Source organism: Ascaphus truei, chromosome 16, assembly GCF_040206685.1.
Source record: "Ascaphus truei isolate aAscTru1 chromosome 16, aAscTru1.hap1, whole genome shotgun sequence".
Lineage (NCBI taxonomy): Eukaryota > Metazoa > Chordata > Amphibia > Anura > Ascaphidae > Ascaphus > Ascaphus truei.
Genome location: NC_134498.1, coordinates 48,228,398 through 48,250,424, shown reverse-complemented (window position 1 = coordinate 48,250,424; position 22,027 = coordinate 48,228,398). Strand labels below are relative to the sequence as shown.

The 22,027-nt window shown below is 42.1% G+C and overlaps 1 protein-coding gene across 3 annotated transcripts in view; it reads right to left on the bottom strand.

Moving 5' to 3' along the window:
• ATRX (ATRX chromatin remodeler) overlaps positions 1-22,027 on the bottom strand; it is a 76,668-nt gene that overhangs the window by 38,988 nt on the left and 15,653 nt on the right. For all 3 annotated transcript variants that reach the window (XM_075573496.1, XM_075573497.1, XM_075573498.1), the window contains 10 exons: positions 21,347-21,414; positions 18,156-20,776; positions 17,147-17,219; positions 9,375-9,523; positions 8,176-8,361; positions 7,260-7,353; positions 5,120-5,222; positions 3,641-3,829; positions 3,001-3,142; positions 1,501-1,610 (listed from right to left, as the gene is read on the bottom strand). In XM_075573496.1, the coding sequence (XP_075429611.1) occupies positions 1,501-1,610; positions 3,001-3,142; positions 3,641-3,829; positions 5,120-5,222; positions 7,260-7,353; positions 8,176-8,361; positions 9,375-9,523; positions 17,147-17,219; positions 18,156-20,776; positions 21,347-21,414 (3,735 nt within the window). The remainder of the gene's footprint in view (positions 1-1,500; positions 1,611-3,000; positions 3,143-3,640; positions 3,830-5,119; positions 5,223-7,259; positions 7,354-8,175; positions 8,362-9,374; positions 9,524-17,146; positions 17,220-18,155; positions 20,777-21,346; positions 21,415-22,027) is intronic.

Genomic DNA, 22,027 nt, shown 5'->3' with positions numbered 1-22,027 from the left:
TTGTGTTTGTGTAACATGCGTAAGTGGCGGGAAGGAGAGAAGAAATGTCGATAGGAGTGTGGGGAAGTGATCTGTTGCTTCCTCTCTCAACTGTAAACGGCACTTCTATATAGAGCTCTTTTTAGCTTTGGGAAGTATGCAACTTTTTTCTGTATTCAAGCATTTATAGGGCAAACAATCTGAATTGAGGTTTTACAAGTCAACCGAAAATCAGAGTAGTCGCACTCAATATTAGCAGCTAACACGGAGGCGTTAAATATTTGGCAGATTATAGAAAAGGACGGCTAACTCCCATTATTAGTCGGAGAATGGTGAAGGATAAACTTGTTCTAATAGAATTAACCCGTTAACTTGCATTTCGTGGTTATAAATGGTATGTTAATGAATAAAGTGTATTTGCCTAATGGTAAGCACATATATAATAGAGAACAGAGTATTATTTTAGACTAAGTCATTGTTATGTCTAGTTTTGGTCGGCAAGTACACCCTTCAGGGGGAAACAATTATCATAAAAATCTAGGCTCAAAATACTGGATGTGGCCTAAAATAAATACAGACTAGACAAGCTCAAAGGGGGAGGTTTAGCCAGCAAATGTGTTCCAAGTGTTAGGCATTGGCCTAGCATGTTAACTGCAAGCTAAATTACACAATATGCAATGTAATGCAAACTCCTTGCAGGTTTATGCTTTTAACATGCGGGAGGAAAGCCAATCCGTGGATAAAATTTGCCACGTCACAGATCCCACAGTTGGAATTGGATCTGTAAAATGAAGAATTTTTTTTTAAATGGTGTTGCGTCTCGACTATCAAATGCGCAGCTATTATTACCAGGTGGGAGGCCGAGTGAGAAGGAAAAACAATTATATGGATGCATAGTTAACTGGACACAATATTGCGCCAATATTTATACTGAAGTATACATTATTTCTACAGTGGTTGGAACAAAGAACAATATATTTAGAGCAATAAGCACTATATCACAAGTCTCAGCAGCTACATTGCAACATATTTATAAGCGAAAGTACAGAATAACTTAAATCCCCAATGCACATCCAACCTGACAAATTATCTAGTACGTTACTACATACGTTTTTCTATGTAGTGGTCCTACATATTAACCCCTTAGACACCGCATACATGTCACGCATCACCTACTGTTGGCATATGATTGTTTTATTCCATCATTTCTCTTTCCAGTGGAAGAAATACATAAGACATCATATACAATAGGTAGTGTAGGAACCTGCTGAGATGGGTTACCGTGACGTAGTTGCAGGCTTGAAATGTTTCAGCCAAAAGATTCAACTAAATGACCCATAGAAAAAAAACATAGTAATATACCCAGTAATTTGCCATATTGGACGTGCACTGAGGCTTTGTTTTATTGCAGTATACGTGGTCCCTTTTCCAGGAGCACTCCAGTTGACACAAATAAACATAATATTGTGGGTCTGGGTATTGCGTTTGCTAAGATTGTGTATGTTTAAATTGTAAACTTACCTGCAAGGTTTTCCCGAGACCCATACAATGGGCCAAAATGCAGCCAGAACCAGGATCTTTCTTGATTTTCTTCAGAGATTCACAGCAGCAATCCCACATAAACTGAACACCTGGAGGAAGATGGTGGGACTTTAGGCGAGCACTTAAGGCATCCTATGATGGCCATGCAGTTCTTAAATTAAAGGCCCTGTTCGATATGTGCAGCCACTTCCGTGGCTCTATACAAATGAATTAGACTCAAATTTTCTCCTGCTTGCGGATGCAGCTTCACAGCACATTGGGTATGGCTAAGTCCCTTGTGGAGGCTGCTGCATGCGCGCCTGGCATCCTGGCGGCGCGTGCACAGCTTAAAACCGCGCACACAATCTTCACACCACTGCAAGAATCCTTACAGTCTATTCACTTGAATTAGCCATCAGTAAGGTGTGTACAGGCACTGGAAATAATCTCACAGAAGATCAGTGTAGCGATTTTACCCAATATGTCTTACAGACCCTTTCAGCACAGAAGGAGTTAAGATCAGGCAAGTTCTCTTCCCGACATTTTTTTTTTATACATTGCTGCAGAAAACATATATACACTGTAGCGGTGATCACTGGAACGGATGTGAGGAGTGACACGGTCAGTTCTGACATCGAGAATGAAGAGATGCATTACATCTCTTATCCTCTGACTTGTCACCTTTCCCAAGATGTGACCTGCACGCTTATAGCATCAACTGCCGTCTGTGACCGGGAGAAACTCAATTTTTTGAAAATTCTACTCTGCCATTGGTCAACAGTAGCTGCGCTCCCATTGGTCCAAGGTATCTGCCCTCGTATTGGCTCCCGGCACACCACGTGACGGCGCCACCGCACAGGAACACAATCGTGTTGTATCCCCTGCTGGGCACTGCGGTCTGCCACTATTGAGGTGAGTGATTGGTGTGCGGCACACAAGCCGCCGTCACCACTGGGGACCTAGCCTAAGGGTCTGTGTGAGGGGTCGCAATGGAAGATTTAGAGAGGGAAAAATTCAATGAGGAAAAATGGAGCACAGCAAGTCCAAAAATCTGGGGCCAAGCAGCAGTAGCGATTAAAAATAAACTTTTATTAGTGGAACATCATGGAGGTAAAAAACGTTACTCTGATGCGTTTCTGGCTGAAAATAGCCCTTTATCAAAGAGTGTTTCATTAACTCACTGGTTGTTATTATACCTGTCCATTCTTCAATTAGATGTTTATCATATATCTCATGTTATCGTTAGTCCCTGAACTTTAATGCACTGATACTCGAGATTAATTTCTCTAACTGCTGGCAAGATTTAGAAACAGGGAGTCCCTGCCTCACCTCCAGTATTGCAAGGTACATATAGACCGTTTCTAGGCCCTCTCAGTGAACCCATCCCGACCACATTACAGACATAACGGATGGATTACCAGGCCCACGCGTGCACTTTTCCAATACATACATCATTCTGTGATAGGTTATTATTCCATGTGCCATTTTCGCAATCCTTACCGTCTACCTGATGAGGTTTCAGCTTTGTAACCATGTTTCTGTGAACCTGTACCAAAGGTTCCTTTGTCTCTTCATCTTCATCCAGCACTAGTTTCGTGGTTATTGGACATTTCACCGGCGAAGCATCTTCCACTATAATCACCTAAAACCAGACGGTGTTTTAAAAAAATTTAAATAAATCATTAGCGCCTAATTCTTATTAAAATTATATTCCATCCCATATTAAATGATTGCAGGTTCCCATGTTATATTTATTTATACTTGCAACTGATCAACAAGATTGTCTTCCTGAGATGATTTTCCTTTTTTTTTTTAATTATCTGACCAAAGGGGGGGGGGGGGGGGAAGAGAACAGATCCCAGCATAACTTGCTTATAAATGGATATTTATACCGTAAATAACAATATGTCAAACCTATATGGAAAGAGAAATACAACATGACCTGTTTGTGCCGCTCCAGTTTGGGGCTTATTACCCTATATAATATTGAAACTAAGATTCATTACACTTTAGAATCAGCCTGAAACGGTCAGGGGCTCTTCTACCTGAGAGTGAACGGTAAGACCGTAGCCAAGTGTATAGTAAAGATGCCTTTAAAAGGCACTGCATAGAGGACCGCAGTGACCGTTTGTACTTCTACCTCTCTTAGCTTCTCTCGTTCTCGCTCTCTTTCAGCGATTCGTCTCCTTCTCTCCTCCTCCACTTTTAGAGCATTCTGCGTTTCTGTTCGAAGCTTGTCCACTTTGAGGATCCTTCGGATCTTCTTCCTGCCCTTCCCTGGCGATTTGGAATCAGAGTCATCGTCCTCACCCGAATCGTCCGAATTACTCTGTTTCAAAGAGGAAGCATCAGATGACCGGAATATGCAGCACTTTAAGTCGTTTATTTTTTTACACATCGTTGCAGTTTACAGTGTCAGTTCCCTTAAAAAGGGTCCATTCCAAACTGATATAGAGTAGGACAGAAAACCAAACTAATTGTAACTTTAAAACATATATAGATATATAGATATATAAACCATACGATACAGTTTGAAGCACGAGATCAGGAGACCGCAATCTGGTAAGTTTGATCACAAGTTTTTGAATTGAAAAAGACACAAACCGACGTTTCGGTCCCCCAGTGGGACCTTTCTTAAGGCACACATATACATGCATATACATACATATTTTTTATTTATTTATTTTTTAATTATAGCAAATTTTCTGTCAGTCATAAGGGTCAAAGAGAATTTAAGGACAGCTTGCAAGTCTGAGGAACGGGTCAACGGTCCATGAAGTCCCTATTTTAGCTATTCATATCGGTGTCTCTGAAGAATGTGTTGTTCATCTATTCTTTTACTTGGCTGCATGCTGCGTAGAAGATACCAGCATTAAACAAGCCTCCTGCTGTATTATACCACAAGGACCAAGTTTTTTCTACTTTTTCTATTTCGGAGTGCTGATCCATTGTTGTATTGCTGTTACATGAATACCTAAGGCCTCGTCCACGTAGGGAACGGGTGCGTTGGCACCAAGGCGCTGCGCCCTGCTCGGCCGTGCTTTTCTTGGCCGGCTAGGTGCGCTTGCGGCCCCGACATCATGTAGCTGGTTCGCCCTCATTGGGCGAACCACTCACGTGACACGCTTGCGAGCAGCAAATCAATTTTGCTTGCTCGCCAAGCGCCCGCGCACATTGTCGCAGCGTGTCCAGCGTGAGCGCGCGCGCCCACTAAGCACCACCCTGGACGAGGCCTTAGAGACGGTTTCCCAAGAGATTCCAAAGTAAACCAGATCTAGCAACCTTTTACACCGAACCACAACCTATGTGGAGTGGCAACAACCCCCGTCCTCTCAATCCTTTCCTTAATCTCGCACGTGTGTGTTTATTTGCATAGTGCCATCCATGTACTTAGTGCTGCACAGCAGCCACACACAAAATACAGTAATAGGAGACAATAAAAATAACCACTTCAAACATACAAGTTAACATTGGGAAAAGGAGTTGCTGCCCTCAAGAGCTCACACTCCAAGCCTGACGCTCAGAAATAGCGGGGTTACAATGTTACCATACGCCACTAAAACGTATCTCCAACAAGGATGGCGTTGCTTTAAACTAAAGACGCTGGAGTAGTGGCTACCTTGCTTTCACTGGAGTCCTCCTGCACTTTAATGCGTCTTCGTTTCTTCTTCTGCTTCTGCTTGTAACTGCGTTGGCTCTCCTCTGCTTCTTTCTTTGCAGCCCTAAAGCACAGAGTTACACGGGGAAGGTTGTTATACAATCAGTGCTGCGTTTGCTAATCTGCAGGAATCGGAGCATCTTCCCCAAATACAAAATAACTGCCCAAAAATAAACATTTACACACTTTAATAGAACTAGATAAAACACGTTGGCTTTTTTTAGCTGATCTTTCCTTAACCCTTCTCTGTGCTTTGCAGAAAGTCTTTCCTTTATATTACAGTTTGATTTTTGGAGGTGTAACAAAATGACACCTGTTATTTCCCATTATTATCGTTGGTGAAGCACCAACATATTCCACAGCGCAGTACAACGGGGGTACAGTTATTATGTGTATTACATAAACAGTTACATACAGGAGGACAAACATGCACAAACAGATACAGGGAGGTAATGAGGGACCTGATCCTTTGAGCTTACAGTCTAGAGGGAATGAGGGACGATGTTGAAACAAGAAATGAAGGTGGCTGCTTATTGTAGGAGGAGAAGATGTGGCTCAGGTTAGAATATGGCCCAGTCGGACAGCTGAAGCCATTAAAGTTTTTTTTGGGGGGGGAGAGGAGACGTTGCATAGGGTGGACATTGGTTTAGCCACACCGCTGGGCCCAATGGGGTTGGTGTGGAGTTGAATGTTGGTATGGCGAATAGGCGAGTTTTAAACATCCAAATGCCGGGGGAGAGTCTGATGGTCAGTGGTAGGGAATTCCACAGAGTGGGGGCAGCACGGGAGAAGTCTTGCAGGCGGGAGGTAATAAGGTAGGAGGAAAGGCAGATGTGGGTAGACCGTACGGGCAGTATAGGTATGTATTTGTGGATGAGGATTGAGATGTAAAAAGGGGGGGGGGGAGGGGGGAGTGTCGTCGAGACCTTTGTAAATTACTAGGGTTTTACATTTAATTCTAGGGGCTATGGGAAGCCAGTGTAGGGATATGTGTAGAGGAGCAGCAGAAGTGGAGCGGTGAGTGAGGTAGAGGAGTCTGGGAAGCCAGTGTAGGGATATGTGCAGAGGAGCAGCAGAAGTGGAGCGGTGAGTGAGGTAGATGAGTCTGGGAAGCCAGTGTAGGGATATGTGCAGAGGAGCAGCAGAAGTGGAGCGGTGAGAGTGAGGTAGAGGAGTCTGGGAAGCCAGTGTAGGGATATGTGCAGAGGAGCAGCAGAAGTGGAGCGGTGAGTGAGGTAGAGGAGTCTGGCCCCAGCGTTTTGGATGGATTGGAGTTGAGAGGCGGACATGGGGAATGCCCACTAAGAAGGTTGCAGTAGTTCGTGGCGGGACAGGACTGAGTGGATTAGGATTTTAGTTGCATCATGAGGGAGAAAGGGCGTATCATGGCGATATCTCACAGGTGGAGACGACAGGACTTTGTGAGAGACAGATTGTGAGGAATGAACGAGAGATCAGAGTAAAAGGTGCCCCCTAGGCAGCGGGCTTGAGGAGATTGTGGTATTATTGACAGTGAGGGAGAGTGCTGGTGTAACAGTGCCAGTAGAAGGGGGAAAGAATATGAATTTATGTTTTTGAAAATGTTAAGCTTCAGGTAACAATGAGACATCCAGGAAGAGATTATAGAGAGACTGTTCGAGACATGGGACAGGAGAGAGGTTAATTGAAAGTGCCAAGTATTAGCTGTCCGACAATTTAGAAGATAACTAAAAAGTACATATGGCTACAATTATTACATATGGGGGGTGGGGGGGTTCAAGCAATATAACAGTGCTTTAATCCCATGATGTACCCAGCACGCATTAAATGCTTGTTTTCGACACGTGAGTGTGTTAATCATGGTGGTGACAAAAAAGGGCGCACCCCCCACTTTCGTTCATGTTCATTGGGGGGGGTCGGGGGGAGGGCGAAGGGGAGAGAGGAGGGGGAGCCAGACCACAACTAGGTGATCGCTACACCAAGCAATCACGTGGCCAAGTGCCGGGATACTGGGGGCACTCTGATACAGTATTGACGTCTTTTCAGCAATTAAAGGGTTAGTCTGGGGGAGGGGAATGCAGTGACCATTAAGGGGTTATTACAAAAAAAAAAAAATCCAAACCTTGTCCTGGGGCGCTGGCCGTCTGAATCACTTTCACTGACTTCTTCACTAACTCCGGATTCCTCAAAGTCAGAATCGGACTCATCACTGCTCACTGAAACATACAAAAGGGCAAGAACAATCTGTAAGAGTACATCGGACCGCTGCCTGTAACATAAGAACATTGTGACGCTACCAATAACCGTGGGTAAACTCGAACAGATGTCATCATTCTACTACAACTATAATCAAGCTCCAAACCAAAGATACCCAGACCCCAAAAAAACACATTTGTAAAACTATTTAACTGACTTCCTTAAAGATATCCAACCACACTAAAATCAAATATTTGGCTATTGTCTCGGGAAATGTATTACACATGTAATTTCACACATGTTTTCATTACCCCACCTGTCCTTATAAGAGAGTAATAAATATAAGGGAAATAGCGGGGGGGGTTTGACCATGCAAACTTGTTGAAACAGTGATGAGATTATAATGACATCGGACAAAAAGGGAGAAAGCGAGGGAACATATAAACCCCTTACAAATCTCAGCATGTTTAACAATGTAACAAAAAACAATGAAAGAATCCTTCCCATAACTATGGTATTGCCATAAGTGCACTTTGGTCCCAGAATGCATTGACCTTTTAAAGGCCTATGACAGCCATTTGGCTCATAAAATTATAATGCAGGGGTGGGCAACTCCAGTCGCCAAGGGCCACCAACAGGTCAGGCTTTCAGGATATCCCTGCTTCCGCACAGGTGGCTCGATCAGTGGCTCAGATTGAGTCACAGTGCGGAAGCAGGGATATCCTGAAAGCCTGACCTGTTGGTGGCCCTTGATGACCAGCGATGGCTACCCCTGTTATAAAGAAACCGGAAACTACAGTGCTCACTGAACTTGAGGAAAAGGTGCAAAACAAATTACAAACCTTTTCTTCGGAGTCGCCGTTTCCCGTCCTTTGAGTTTTTGGATTTGGAGTCTTTTTTCTTTTTCTCCTCCCCGGACTCCGCGTCGCTCATGCTCAGCTTGTGCCGCAGCAAGCGGTGTCTGTATCTTGGTTTCTTTGCCGCTTCAGAGTCCGAATCAGAGTCTGAACTATCTTCCTCTTCCTTAGCTGATGAAAAAGGAATATGCAACTCATTTGTAGTTATTAAACTAGATTATATGGGTGCGATTCTTCTGTGCAATCATTTAAAAGTGATTTTTTTTTTTTTATTAACAAATGTTTATCCACAATGCAAAACATATTAAATTGTGCCTTTACCCACAAGTCTACACTTTGACTCAGTGGAAGTTTTTAATACAAAAACAAGATGTTGGATATCTTTGAAATACCATTTATTAAATAAACTGCTTTTTGATCATTTTAATCTGAAGGGGGGGGATCCATAATGTCAAGTGAAACAGAAGGAATGTAGCAATTGGTTTATGCTATGGCAAGATGAAACCGCAGCGCAGATGTCACTCTGATCCGGTCTGATAAGAATGAATATAAAAGATGCATTAAGATGACATTTTAGAGCAGTTATTTTAGGCTCACTGCAATGTGGTGCGTGAGTTTTAAAGGTACAGCCCACAAATGAACAAATAGATGTGATGGTTTAATGGGTTAATATATGGGGACTGATATTTGAAGATTTTTAAAAAAAAATTCAAAAAGGAATTTAAGCAATCTCAAAAATGTTTTATAAATGTCTCCGATCTCCTGCCTTTTGTTTTACCATATAGTCCTAGTTGGTTCCATAAGTGAGGAAACGTTTATATATTACAATTAAAATGGAAACAATGGTCATTACTGCCATTAACATTTAGAGGGGTGAAATATAAACATTAAACCCCAAATAAGCTAATAAAAACAGTAAACGGCTTTGAAACATTTACACTGATTTTTTTTTTTTTTAATGAACCAAGATTCAACCCATTAAATCCATCACAGCAATAGTATGGTTCTAAGTGAGCGGCGCCTTTAAAAACCATACCTTAACCTTTTATTATTAGAAATATACGACAAAGGCTATTTAACCTCTGTTGAGGAATTAAAACATTTGTTGTGGATTTAGGGGACCCCGACATGGTAACATTTCTATGATCTCCGGTATATCACACATATAAGCATGTTATTCCTACCATCATCATCTTCCTCTCCAGCTTTTGCAGAAACTCTCTCTCTCACTTTTTTGCCATCATCCGGTTCCTCGTCAGACGACACATCATCGTCGTCGTCGTCCGAAGATAGATTTGCTTTGATTTCTTCCAGAAGCATTTTCTTGGCAATCCTTTGGGGAGGGGGGGTGGGGGGGGGGAAAGAATGAGAGAAAATACTTGGGACTCTGGATTTCTTAAAACAGAAAGCTAAAGCCAAGGGTACCTGGTCTGAACATACACAAACAGCCTCTGTCAGTGAGATGCACTGCACAGGAGCACTGCACAGGAGCACTGCACAGGAGCACTGCACAGGAGCACTGCACAGGAGCACTGCACAGGAGCACTGCACAGGAGCACTGCACAGGAGCACTGCACAGGAGCACTGCACAGGAGCACTACAGTGCAGGTAACTTGCAACAGGAAGTGTTCCACATGAGAAGTGGCATTCAACCCATGAAAAGCTTCCAGCAATACTCACATATCCCACTATAAGCCACAAAAAGGGAACTTTTTTTGCAAGAGCCTTGAGAATCTACCCTAAATACACTCGTGGGACCCTTCATTCAATACAATTTGTATCAAACTAAATATGCATATAAATAAAAATGCAAGCACAATGTCCACTTTAATATAATAATCAGAATCGGAGCCTTAATCATTTCCGTGATGAATTAGACAAATGGGAAACAAATAAAATGAAACTTAAAACTTGTCCCATGATTGTGTTGTAGAGTAGTGTAAATCACTTGGGGGCTGCAGAGTATTTTCTGAAAAGGATGTGATATTTGAATTGATTAATTTCAAGCTTTATGATTGTAACCTCAACCAGGGGAGAACAGATTTGGTGTAATTTAGTGAAATTTGATTATTCTTAAGCAATAAAATTACTACTTTTCAGAGACCATTGCCAATTTGTTGTGACATTAGGAAGAAAAAAAAATGGATTGTCCGTAGGTGGTGTATAAAACGGCTCCTCAAAAAAGTGCGTCACCATGTAGTAATTCTGCCAAAATTACTTTCATAGTAAATACACCACTAAATCAAGTTACTCTATTTTAACAGAATATCAAGGAACGGGAAATGCACCTGTTTATTGTCCACTTGCACTAAATCGGCATACACAACAAATTAATCTGTATTTAAATCAATACGTTGGGACATCTTCCTTCTGCAATTCACGTCGAGCCATTGAAAGACCGATGCCCCACTTTTAGTGAAAGCTGCAATCTCCCCAGAAGCATACATACGTAAGTTTAATGCTCAATGTTCATATCTTGCCCCGTGAGCAGGTCCTGCTCTTAAGATATCTTCCTAGAGTTAAACATGATGACTTCAGCTTCTGAGGGTTAGCTTACGGCTACGGCCCCACTCCCTCAGTCAGCGCGCCCGCACTGCATGCAGGCAGCGGGAGCCGTGGTTTGAGCGGAGGGACCCGCTACTCCCCCCCTCCCTCCCGGGTTGCAGGAGGGAGCTGCTGCGGGCTGCTGGAAGGTAAGCAGCTCCCGCTCCCTCCCCCCCCCCACAAAGAGACAGACACACACACTTGTGGAGGAAGCTCTCTGACAGCTCCCGCCGCTGATAGGCTCATCAGCGCACCACGTGACAAGTCACCGCTCGGGATCACAATTTTCTTGCATCCCCTGGCGGCTGACGCGTCACAGCGCGTAGTGAGCCGTGCAGCGAGGGGAGACTGGGACCGGCTCAAGAATGATACCCCTGCTGGTGAGGAACGTGCACGCGCCGCCGGACGCAGCTGGACGGAAGCCTTAGACTGCAATGTGGTCAGCGAAAAGCTTCGTTTTGACCTCCCGGATACTTTCAAACGCTCGTTTGTCCTGAGCAAAAGACGTAAATAAAAGCGGGTGCAAAAAATGTTTAAAAGAACGCAAACCGCCACTTTAAGTTCCGGAATGCATCTTTGAAGTATAGTATATACTGTAAAGCACTAGAACAAAGACAAGAGCTGAAGCATTACAAAAGGGGATGGCCAACTCCAGTCCTCAAGGGCCAACCGTCAGGTTTTCAGGATATCCCTGATTCAGTCGAAGACTGAGCCAACTGAGCTGAAGCAGGAATATCCTGAAAACCAGACCTGTTGGTGGCCCTTGAGGACTGGAGTTGGCGATCCCCTGCTTTACATAGCCTCATTTTTCAACCATAAAAAAAAGCATGACAACTTCCAATATCTGTTTCGAAGCAGTATTTCATAAATTAAAATCTCCATCCATAAAAAAAAAAAAAAAAAAAAAAAAACAAAAGAAACCAATTCTAAGCATGACCACAATTCCAAAAAACAGAGGCTTCAACAGCAGCATCCCAAAATTACTGGGCTACACCAGTAACCGCAGCTTTTCAACCCTCAAACCAATTTTTAATGCAGTCTATTAACACCAGAAACACATCCTTCCTGCCTTCTTGGTCATTTGTGTGTTAACGGTAGCTGCATCAGACAAAGAACAGGTTAGACCTGAAATGGTGAATGCGATTGTGGCTGAGAGATGATGTGGTGTTGAGTTTGTAAGGGATATGGGTTTTAGGGACAGCGCGTGTATGCAGATAAGTGTCATAGTACAGCTCACTGTGCTTATTTTTAATGCTCGGTGGAATGTGTCCCGTAACATGGAGTTATTTAAATCTAGGAACAGCTTTTGATAACTATTGTTTTTTGTACACTAAATGCGGAATTAAGTTTCAGAATAATTACATCTACTGCAGTTGTTTTTCTTTACAGGTCTAGTTATTTCAAACTGGCCTTGTTTTGAAAAGCTGAGGTTTAAAATCAATTTTTATATTCTAAATATGGACACCTTGAAAATAATGAGTTTAAAGGACAATTCAATACTGCAAAATGAAATTCACTATAAGGAGGAAGTAGAATATTCAAGATGAGGCCTAAAAAAAACCCACACCTCAATGTGGGGTTCTCCACAAAACGCCAAATTAGGTGACGAATCACAATGTGCACTTCAATATTGCGTCTTGGTCAAAGTTTAAACGCTGTTCCGTGATACATATCTAATTGAAACAGTGATGCTAGTAATAAAGGTACGTGTTACTGATCCACTTGTAACTTATAATGCAGGTTGTTAATCCAGGCTCACTCACGGAATGCAGACAATTCTCTGTTAATTCAGTTTGGGTAAGAACACATGTAGTGCTCACGTGAGGCCATTATATGTTTAATGTATAAAATAAAAAGCTTCTTTACAAACACTAGTTTTCCGTTATTACAGTGTACCATTCCCCATTTTAAAACAAAATATATATATTTGAAAAATGTATGTGTTTCTTTAATACCAGGAAGAACATCTCTGGTTTGATTCAAGTCACAGCCGAAAACTCAAACTTATTGTGTATCGTTCCCTGTCACACTACATTCATTTTTAATCTTTCAAGGACTACGTTCCAACTCAGACATATACATTTAGAAAGGCTGCTATATATACTTTAACTCCAAAACAAAGCCATGCTGAAAATGTGAGTGCAATAAGAATTGATCATTCTTAACATGACTTAATTTGAAATGCTGGCCCCTAATCACACGAAATGCTAATGTTTGCGCTGGTTCCGCTCGAACGTTTTAAAATGAAACTATTTCCTTCCAAGGCTCTCACGTGGCCCGATTGGAATATAAATCTTAGTTGTAAATTGTCAAAAGTGGATCCTCTACTGGAGCCGTTAATAGTGGCGGATGTACAAGTTTAAACATTGTACAATCACAACCTGGTAAAATGCTGTCCTTTAGGAGAACAGAAGCAGACAAGTTACCATTAAGGATGCACTGAACAAAAAAAATATATATATCGGTATTTCAGAGCTGGCATATTCCAGTTTGAAACATTTATCTGAGTTTTAGTTGCAAATCACTCAGTCTAACCATGCATTGTTTTGTTTGCCATATTTAAAAGAACAATTCTTGCAGCCAACGTATTACGTAAATGTGCTATATAATCAATGTGCAGAATGCATGCCTGACCATGTGTATCGCAAGTCAGGGCGCTCAACTCCAGTCCTCAGCAGGTCAGGTTTTAGGACATCCCAGCTTCAGCACAGGTGGCTCAGTCAAAGACAGCCATTTGTGCTGAAGCAGGGATATCCTGAAAACCTGACCTGTTCAGAGGGCTGAGAACAGGAGTTGTGCGCCCTGTCATAAGGACTTCCCAGTTAAGAATGTCTCATTTCATAACCTCTTTAAAACTGCAAAATGTAATGCTTTCAAACACCAGCAATTTATTAATGTACTTTTAATACTAGAAGTTCTAAATAAATGACTATGTAAACTAGGAAGTTAACATTTTACATATACTAATTGACATGGAGGATGCAGATTCTGGATTCAGCCATGTTGTATTTATACTGCAATAAAAATTAAATGCGTGGACAAGAAAAGTTTCAAAAAATTTATTGCATCCATGAAAGCATAATGCATTTTATACACCATTGACCTCCAAACAAAAATACTGCAGTCAGTTTAAACATTACCAGTCAAAAGGCAGAAGCAAATAGGATATAAAATACACACTTTAATATGGAAGCACACAGCACTCTCGGAAATGACCCTGTTAAATTGCAGAAAACAAAGACCGTTTGTGATAGTTTTAGTCAACATTTGGCTAGCCCAGGAACCTGAAACACATTGTGGTGCAACAGGTTGCAGGTTCCTGCAGCTGGGGAAGGGGTGCGATTGCAGGTTCCTGCAGCTGGGGAAGGGGTCCGGTTGCAGGCTCCTGCAGCTGGGGAAGGGGTACGGTTGCAGGCTCCTGCAGCTGGGGAAGGGGTCCGGTTGCAGGCTCCTGCAGCTGGGGAGGGGGTACGGTTGCAGGCTCCTGCAGCTGGGGAGGGGGTACGGTTGCATAGTATGTGTCAGAGTTGCACAGAGGGAAAGTGCCTGAACTACAGATGTGAAGATTCCGCGGTAGCCCTACCCTCGCTTACACGTGCTGGCAAGAGGCGTAGCGCCAAAGGGAAAAACTCAGTGAGGTTTTAAAATATGCAAAAGAACAGGAAATAAAATTACTGTGCGCCTATTAAGTCCGTTTAAAAATAGTAATGTAATTGCAAACATACATTTTAAAATAAGGGTTTATCACCCACTATAGTCGAGAATGCATCCACATCTCCAGTTAAAAACATTCGCTGTCAATGAAACCATAGTCGGAGTGCTGCGTTTCCAGAAAGTCAAGAAAAAGTTGCGAATATTCAGAAAAATGGCAACAAAAATGAGGAAATGACAAAACCAGCATTCCTTCGTAGCAGTGCAACGGATACAAATTGAAATGCTTCTTACGGATATTGTTGACAACACGATTGCAGAAATCATTGAGAAACAGATGTAGAAAAATATTAAATAATCGGTTTCAACAAAAATCAACTTTTTTTTATATGTAGTTTATTTTACTAACAATTATTCAAGGGATAGCAGCACGCAGGTATTACAGAATCAAACCTGATTCTGTAGATCACAGATTAATAGAATATATTTTTGATCTTCGAGAACTTAAATGAAGTTGGCGCTCACCAACCATCTACAGTCCAGACTATCTGAATAATATATATTATCCATATTCAATGGTCTTTGACACAAAAGCAGCAAACAGGGTTTTACTTGAGAATTTAACCCTTTCTGGGCACATGTTCCCAGGTGCAGCATTTCCAGAACATCAAATCTAAAGTGTTTATTGCACCGTTTCTCCAAAGTATGCAATAAAGCACCATGAATGTGTTTATAAGTCAACTATTCAAACTAAAACAGGCTGTAACAGAATACAAAAGACCATAGAATAACTAAAACCGTTCCACTTTAGTGCATCAGTTCAAACCAGATAACACGTAACTGAGGAAAGGATGTGTACTAAGTGTCTCCTACAGTCAATTAAATTGAAATATAGCTATAATACCAGGCTCCAGAATACACTGGCAGAGCAATGTGGTGTAACAAGAAAGAAGTAAAAAATATATATATTCAAAATGTTTTTTAGTTTGGTATTTTTTTTAGTATATTTCATTCATCCATAAAAAGGGGCACATTCCAGTTATTTTGTTATCAATTAGTTAACACTTTCAATGGCACAATCCATTTAATCTTGGCAGCACTGAAAACTTTTGATGCAATTTGAATCGTGATTTTATTCCTCTATCTTTGTCTTAAGACTGAGTAAAGAAGTGGCTGACAAGGCGTATCAAGTTCTTTAAACAAAAACTGAGAAGTGATGAAGCCAGGTGTCGCCAAAAAGCAAATTCAATTAAATAGGACTTCTGGCAAACAAATTAAGACTTTTTCTGGGGAAACTGCTACTTTCCCTCACCACGCAAGCTTTCATTGGTGCGCGCCTGCACTGCTTACTAAACGCAGCCTCAACAATCTTGAAACAAATTGCAGATTTTGTTTCAGCTTCTCCCAGCACATGCAGGCTTAATTTTCTTTATACAATCTTAGAACCATTATAATTTTTTTTTACTCTCTCACTTAAGACTACAAAACAGTCACTAAATCAGAAGTACATTACATCAGCTTTATAAGTGCAGGTGTGGCCAACTCCAGTTCTCAAGAACCAACAGGTCAGGTTCAGGATAACCCTGCTTCAGCACAGGTAACTCAATCAGTGGCTCAGTCTACAACAGCCACCTGTGCTGAAGCAGTAATGGTTGGCTTCCCCCTGCACTAGTGTATATTAGATGCAATATATGTGATAATCCTTCACTCAAAAATGAAGCTCAGCGTGTGATGCAGTTCACGAAAAGCTGAAGGATTTGCATTGCAGATCTGCATCCGTAACATTGTAAAATCATATTCTGCATTAAGTGTATTTCAATCCAGATAACATCAAAAGTAGAAGGGTTCTTCCATGGCGGTTTTCAGAAACACAGAAAACACAACAATTTATGTTCACCCCCTTTCTCAATTAACTGCAGCGTACTCACTATGAACTTCACCATAACCACATGTCCTTAGTGAAGAGAGGTAAACACAACCCAGAAAAGGTATTTAAGGTTGATGCTGCCTGCTGGGCCACAGTTATACTGTGTGAATGAAGCCATGCTGGTCAGAAAGACATAAAAACCTGAAAATGGCCCTGTGACGTCCCAAAAAGGTGGGATCTCTAAAGCAGGAGATATTTCACCTGGAAGTGGATCTGTTCTTAGTGTTCACTGCAGCATGTTCTGAATATGGGTGTGGTGAACACTTCTCCCAAGTATAAACACATTTGGATAAAAATTAACCGGTTAAACTAATTTCCAGTCCTCTTAATCAGACCGACATTTATGTTGAGGTTATGTTTACATTAAAGCAGTGTGTCCATTGGGCCGCATGCTTTTTGGAGGCCAATACGTACTGCTCTGCAGTGACGTGTTCAGAAACCCTAATAAGTCAATGGGGCAACACTAAGAACAGAGGTCAGTAATAAGAGATCTAACTCGCCACACTACCTTTGATGACAAAGTCATTGCTTCAAACCAATAGCTTCCCGAACAAAAATACGTCAGACAGACAGTGCTGCTGCTCTGTATTTATAACACACCCTATGCAAGGTGTGTGAACACTTGGTAAATAGTTTTATTTTCTCATTGGTTTTCTGTTTTTTGGCCGTGGTTTGACGGCCATTCTTTCAAACTTGTAAGCAGCCTGGGATCGAGTCTTTACAAGGCAGGAAGTCCGGGTTTGTACAACCTGCTTGCTCTTCCGTTGCTTTGCTTTGGGCCCACGCTTAGGGTGTGTTATAATCTTTTTTAAGTCCGTACAGATGGAATCATACCTATTCTCAGGATCGTCGTCATCATCGTCATCCTCTGCAGCAACTGCCCCAGATTTCGTACCTGCTTCATCTCCTAATATTTGAAAAGGACACGAGTTATCAAAGTATGTATTGTATAGCATATGAAATATGCCAAATCCATCCTCTTCCAATTTACAGAAAGGACACGCTGGCTTTATAAGCCTAATTTCAGACATTTTAAAATACCCATTACTTATGTTGAAAACACACCTGTTTATATTGTTATTCCCAAAGAAAAATTAAACTTAGAGGCAATGCAAGCAGCGATTTTTTTTTATCATGGGATTGATGCAGGAGATCTCCAGAGCTGCACCGCATTAATTTCAGCTCTGGAAACCCCTTGCTTCTGGATACCTCTGTATGGGGTGCCAGTAGCCACTCTGCTCGGTTACCAGGAATTGCGTAATGGCGGCTGTTCAAAGCTCCTGCCCCCTGTGGGCCAAAAGGAAGCTGTGACATCATCCGGCGCGGCTTCCTGTTGGCCCCCGTGACGCGGGAGCTTAAAACTTCGCCGAGATACCGGCGCCCCCCCTTTGGAGATCTGTATCTCGGGAAGCAGGGGGTCTGCGGAGCTGAAATTAGATCGTCTCCGCTGCAGGGAAACACCCGCTTCAAACCCATGTTAAAAAAAGAAAGAAACATTTTTTAAAAAGCGCGTGAATTGCTACTTTACGAGCAATAGGCAGTTTTATTAAACATTCTCCTGCCCCCACAAAATATAAACATTCCTTGTAGGAAGAGACGAAAAGCAGATTGGATCAGTTACATAATATTCACTCCAGGTGCAGTCATACTACTCCTACATTATGTTTAGATGAAACGTACTGGACAATGAACATGAACAAAAATATTCTTAAAAATTTTTAAAAAACATTCCGCTCCAAATAATCTTCACTTGGTAGTTATTGGAGATCAGCTTTTCTACACAACAATGGGAAGGTTTTAATAATGCTGTGTATCTCAATATGAAGAGAGAGAGTATGCACACCTGAAGACTGACAAAATCCAGCTGCCGATATTACTTCATTTTCCACTACTGGCTTGATCTTTTGTTCATCACTGCTCCCTTCCTCCGAATTCTGGTTATCACCTTGATCGTCAGACATTTCCGACAAGGAAGACGAGGACTCCTTCTTTAAAGCTTTACTTCTCTCTCTGGGTTTAGATCTTTTTCTTTCTTTTGCCTTTTTCTTGCTGCGTTTCTTATCTTCAGAAGAAGAATCGCCGCTTTCTTCCTTCATTTTTTTCTTGGCGCCTTTTTTTGCAGACCCTATTTTGCTTAAATTTTTTATTTCCTTTTCCAGGTCAGAGTCGTAGTTGGAGGAGTCCGAGGGGTCAAGGCGCTTCTTTTTTGCAGCTGTAGAATTTCTAGTTGTCCTTTTTGTTGCCTCGGCTAAATCAGAACCAGAGTCAGAGTTCTTTCTCTTCCGTTTACTCTCACTCTTCGTCGTTTTATCTGTACGACTCCGAGTCTTTTTAACATCCTCTGCTTCGTTACTGCTGTCGGGGTCGGAAGAACTATTACTCATCAAAGCTGCCTTTTTAAGGACCTCCGGCATCTCATCAGAATCTGATAAACTTTTGTTGTGTTTTGACTGTTTGGCTTCATTTTTTCTAGATCTCGGACTTGCGCCACTATCCAGAGAGCGATGTTTTGCTTTAGAGTCGTCTTTTTGCTTAGTCGTCTTTTGCTTGCGTTTCTCTTTGTCTGTGTCATTGCCCTCTTCTTCCGTATTGGAAGTTGTGGGTTTTGCACCAGTTTGGCGTCTCCTGGGCGTGGTTTTCACGCGAGGTGACCGCCTCAGTTTGGATTCCTCTTGCTCATTCTCAGAGGAAGGTTGCTCAGAAGCTTTATTTCTCGAAACATCGTCTGTGTTCGGCACCTCGTTTCCAGTGTCACTTTCTTTTTCAGCGTCACTTCCTTTTTCTTTTTCAGCGTCACTTCCTTTTTCTTTTTCAGCGTCACTTCCTTTTTCAGCGTCACTTCCTTTTTCTTTTTCAGCGTCACTTCCTTTTTCAGCGTCACTTCCTTTTTCAGCGTCACTATCTTTTCCAGTGTCATGAGTTTCGCTTGCATTACCGTCATCTTTCACTGGGGAATTACAAAGGGAAACCGGTGTTAGCTTTACCACCAATTCCTTCTTGACTGGTGTCTTTGGTTGCTTCCCATCTTTTTTGCCCTGTTTAGTGGCAGACTTCGTACCAGAAACATTTTTAGAATCGTTCAAAGCATTTTGAGCCTCCAGTGCCGAGTCTAAACTATCGAAAATATCTTCCGGTACGGAAGAGGGAATAGAAACAATGTCCAGATCAAGAGCCTCCGCAGAATTGGGCTCAAATGTATGCTCTGAGTTCTTTGACCTTTTCTGGTGGGAGCGTGACTTAACCGGTTTGTCAGTCTCATCGCTTACATCCTCAGCCTCCATATCAGTCTCATTGTCGGATTTGCGGTCTTTAGATGACCGTTCCTTTTTATCTTTAGTTTTCCTCTTGCTCTCACTACTGCTTCCCTTGGACTTTTCGTTTACCCTCTTCAGTCTGTCTTTTTTTTTCTTTTTCTTCTCAGATCTATCTTTTTTGTCAACAAGATCGTCTCCCTCTTCCACATGTTCATTCTCTGGTTGCCCAACATTTTCCTCTTTCATATTTTTATTGGCCTGCTCCTCATTGTCAGTTTCCATATCGGCATCCTCAGACTCCTCTATAGCACCAGTTGACGGTTGTTCTTCTACAACATCCTCTTCGTTGCTCTCCGCATCTTCAATGTTTCCATCCACGTGGTCTTCTTGCTCCCCATTCTGCTCCGAAACCTCATCCACCTGTTCCGTTGCATCGACGTCGTCTGCGTCGACATCTTCAGAGTGCCTGCGCGCTTCACCGTCTGCCATCGTTGCTTCCCCGTCACACACAGATGTGGATTTTTTCCGGTGTTTGTGCTTTTCTTCACCTGACTTTCTCTCTCTCGGCTGCTTATTCTCACTGGTGGGGTCTTTGCTTTTTCGCTCACTATTTTGCTCAAACGACTGAATCTCTCGAGTCAAATGTTTATCCAAAGACAGATGGGTCCTTTTCAGGTCACCCAACACAGACTTGAATGCTTTCAGCTGTCTTAGCTTGACAGTCGAGTTAATTACAGAATTTTTAGCTTCCTGCTTCAAAAAGTTTACAAAGCTCGCATTTAGGTTTGCAGTCGTTTCAATTAGTTTTTTTGTCTTTCTGATCATTTCCTTTGGCACCATAAGTGCTTTGTAAGTGTATGTTACAGCACCTGAAAATGAATCATCCAACTTTTTGTCTTGCCCATTGCAGCTTGAGTTTCTCTTATCTGAACCATTTTGGATGTTATCATGTTTGCTCTTATCATTATTATCAACTTTCATTTTCTTCTTATGTTGCTGCAATAATTGCTCCAAGTTCTCAAATACGCTGTCACATGCAGTAACCAAATCCAATAGGGGTTCCGGTTTGCAAATGTAGCACTCCCATTTGTTTTTTTCATCCATAATATTAGACAGTTCTTTTCGCCCTAGGTTTCGCAGGATGCATTTCTTGCAGAAGGCATTGTGGCAGAAGTCGCAGCAAATCAGGTTTCCACCTTCGGCACACCATCTAGATACAAAGACAAATAATGTTCATGTTTAAACACAAATGTACAAATTAGGTTGCGTTTCCTTCACCAGAAAGAACGGTTTGTGAAATCGACCCATAAAATGAACATGCTGAAACAAAGGTAAACCTGGTAAGATTATGAACTAGTAACAGTAGTGTCAAAACCACACGTGAAACCCTGCAAACTTGTTCCTGACATAGGTTTATTTTAGACCAGGGGTGAGCAACTCCAGTCCTTATGGGCCACCAACAGGTCAGACTTTCAGGATATACGTGCTTCAGCACAGGTGGCTCAGCCTTCAACTGAGCCACCTGTGCTGAAGCACGGATATCCTGAAAGTCTGACCTGTTGGTGGCCCTTGAAGACCGGAATGGTCCACCTTTTTAGACGCAGGTGAGACTGAACGTTTCATTTCATTGACCTTGCAATAGGATGCACAAATATCGACTTTGTCGGTCCCCGCCCCCCATCCCCCTTTTTGTGTCGATTTAGAATTTGGACTAAGTGCCACATTTGTAACGTCCATCACAAAACCGCATCACCAGCAGGCGTGTCCCGACATAACTCACCTGCACTGCTCATCCATGCCATCAGCATCACGGTTGATGTCATCACTCATGTAATATTTGTAGCAAGACTGCAAGGGGGACAAATGGAACATTGGCTGATTTAATTACCTTAGAGAATTTCACGTTGGAACAAAAATGTCCCTTTCCAGAAGCAACATGCTGAACATATACAATATACCAATACTTCAGCGCTCCATACCTGCTACTTGTTGAAGGAAAGAGCTCTGCAACACCAAAGCTTATACTGATGGGGAGGGGGGCCTTGAAAGTTTTTCAGCTGATGCGCCCTTGTATTGTCACACACATCACAATATAAACCCCCTTATCAATAAAATACCCATCCAAAACCAGATTATCCCTATCCAAATCCCGTTAATACTTTAAAAGACTACAATCTTATCAAATTACCACTTAAGAGTGAATAGCTCCGGGTTAAAGGGCAAGGGGGCGGTACCATGCAGAGCTCAGAATGCATATCTGCCACGTGCACCAACACTCATAAGCTATATGTTCATTTTCAAACGGTGCCAAATTCACTCCAATTCCCCTCCAAACATCTAATTCAATTATTCAAAAGCAAAACCAGAAACGTCACATGTAATGAAGCAGTGACACTTGATGAGAAAACTATTCTGCAGAGGCTTCAGAGGAGTGCAAGGTCTTCCCCTTCCATTATAGAAT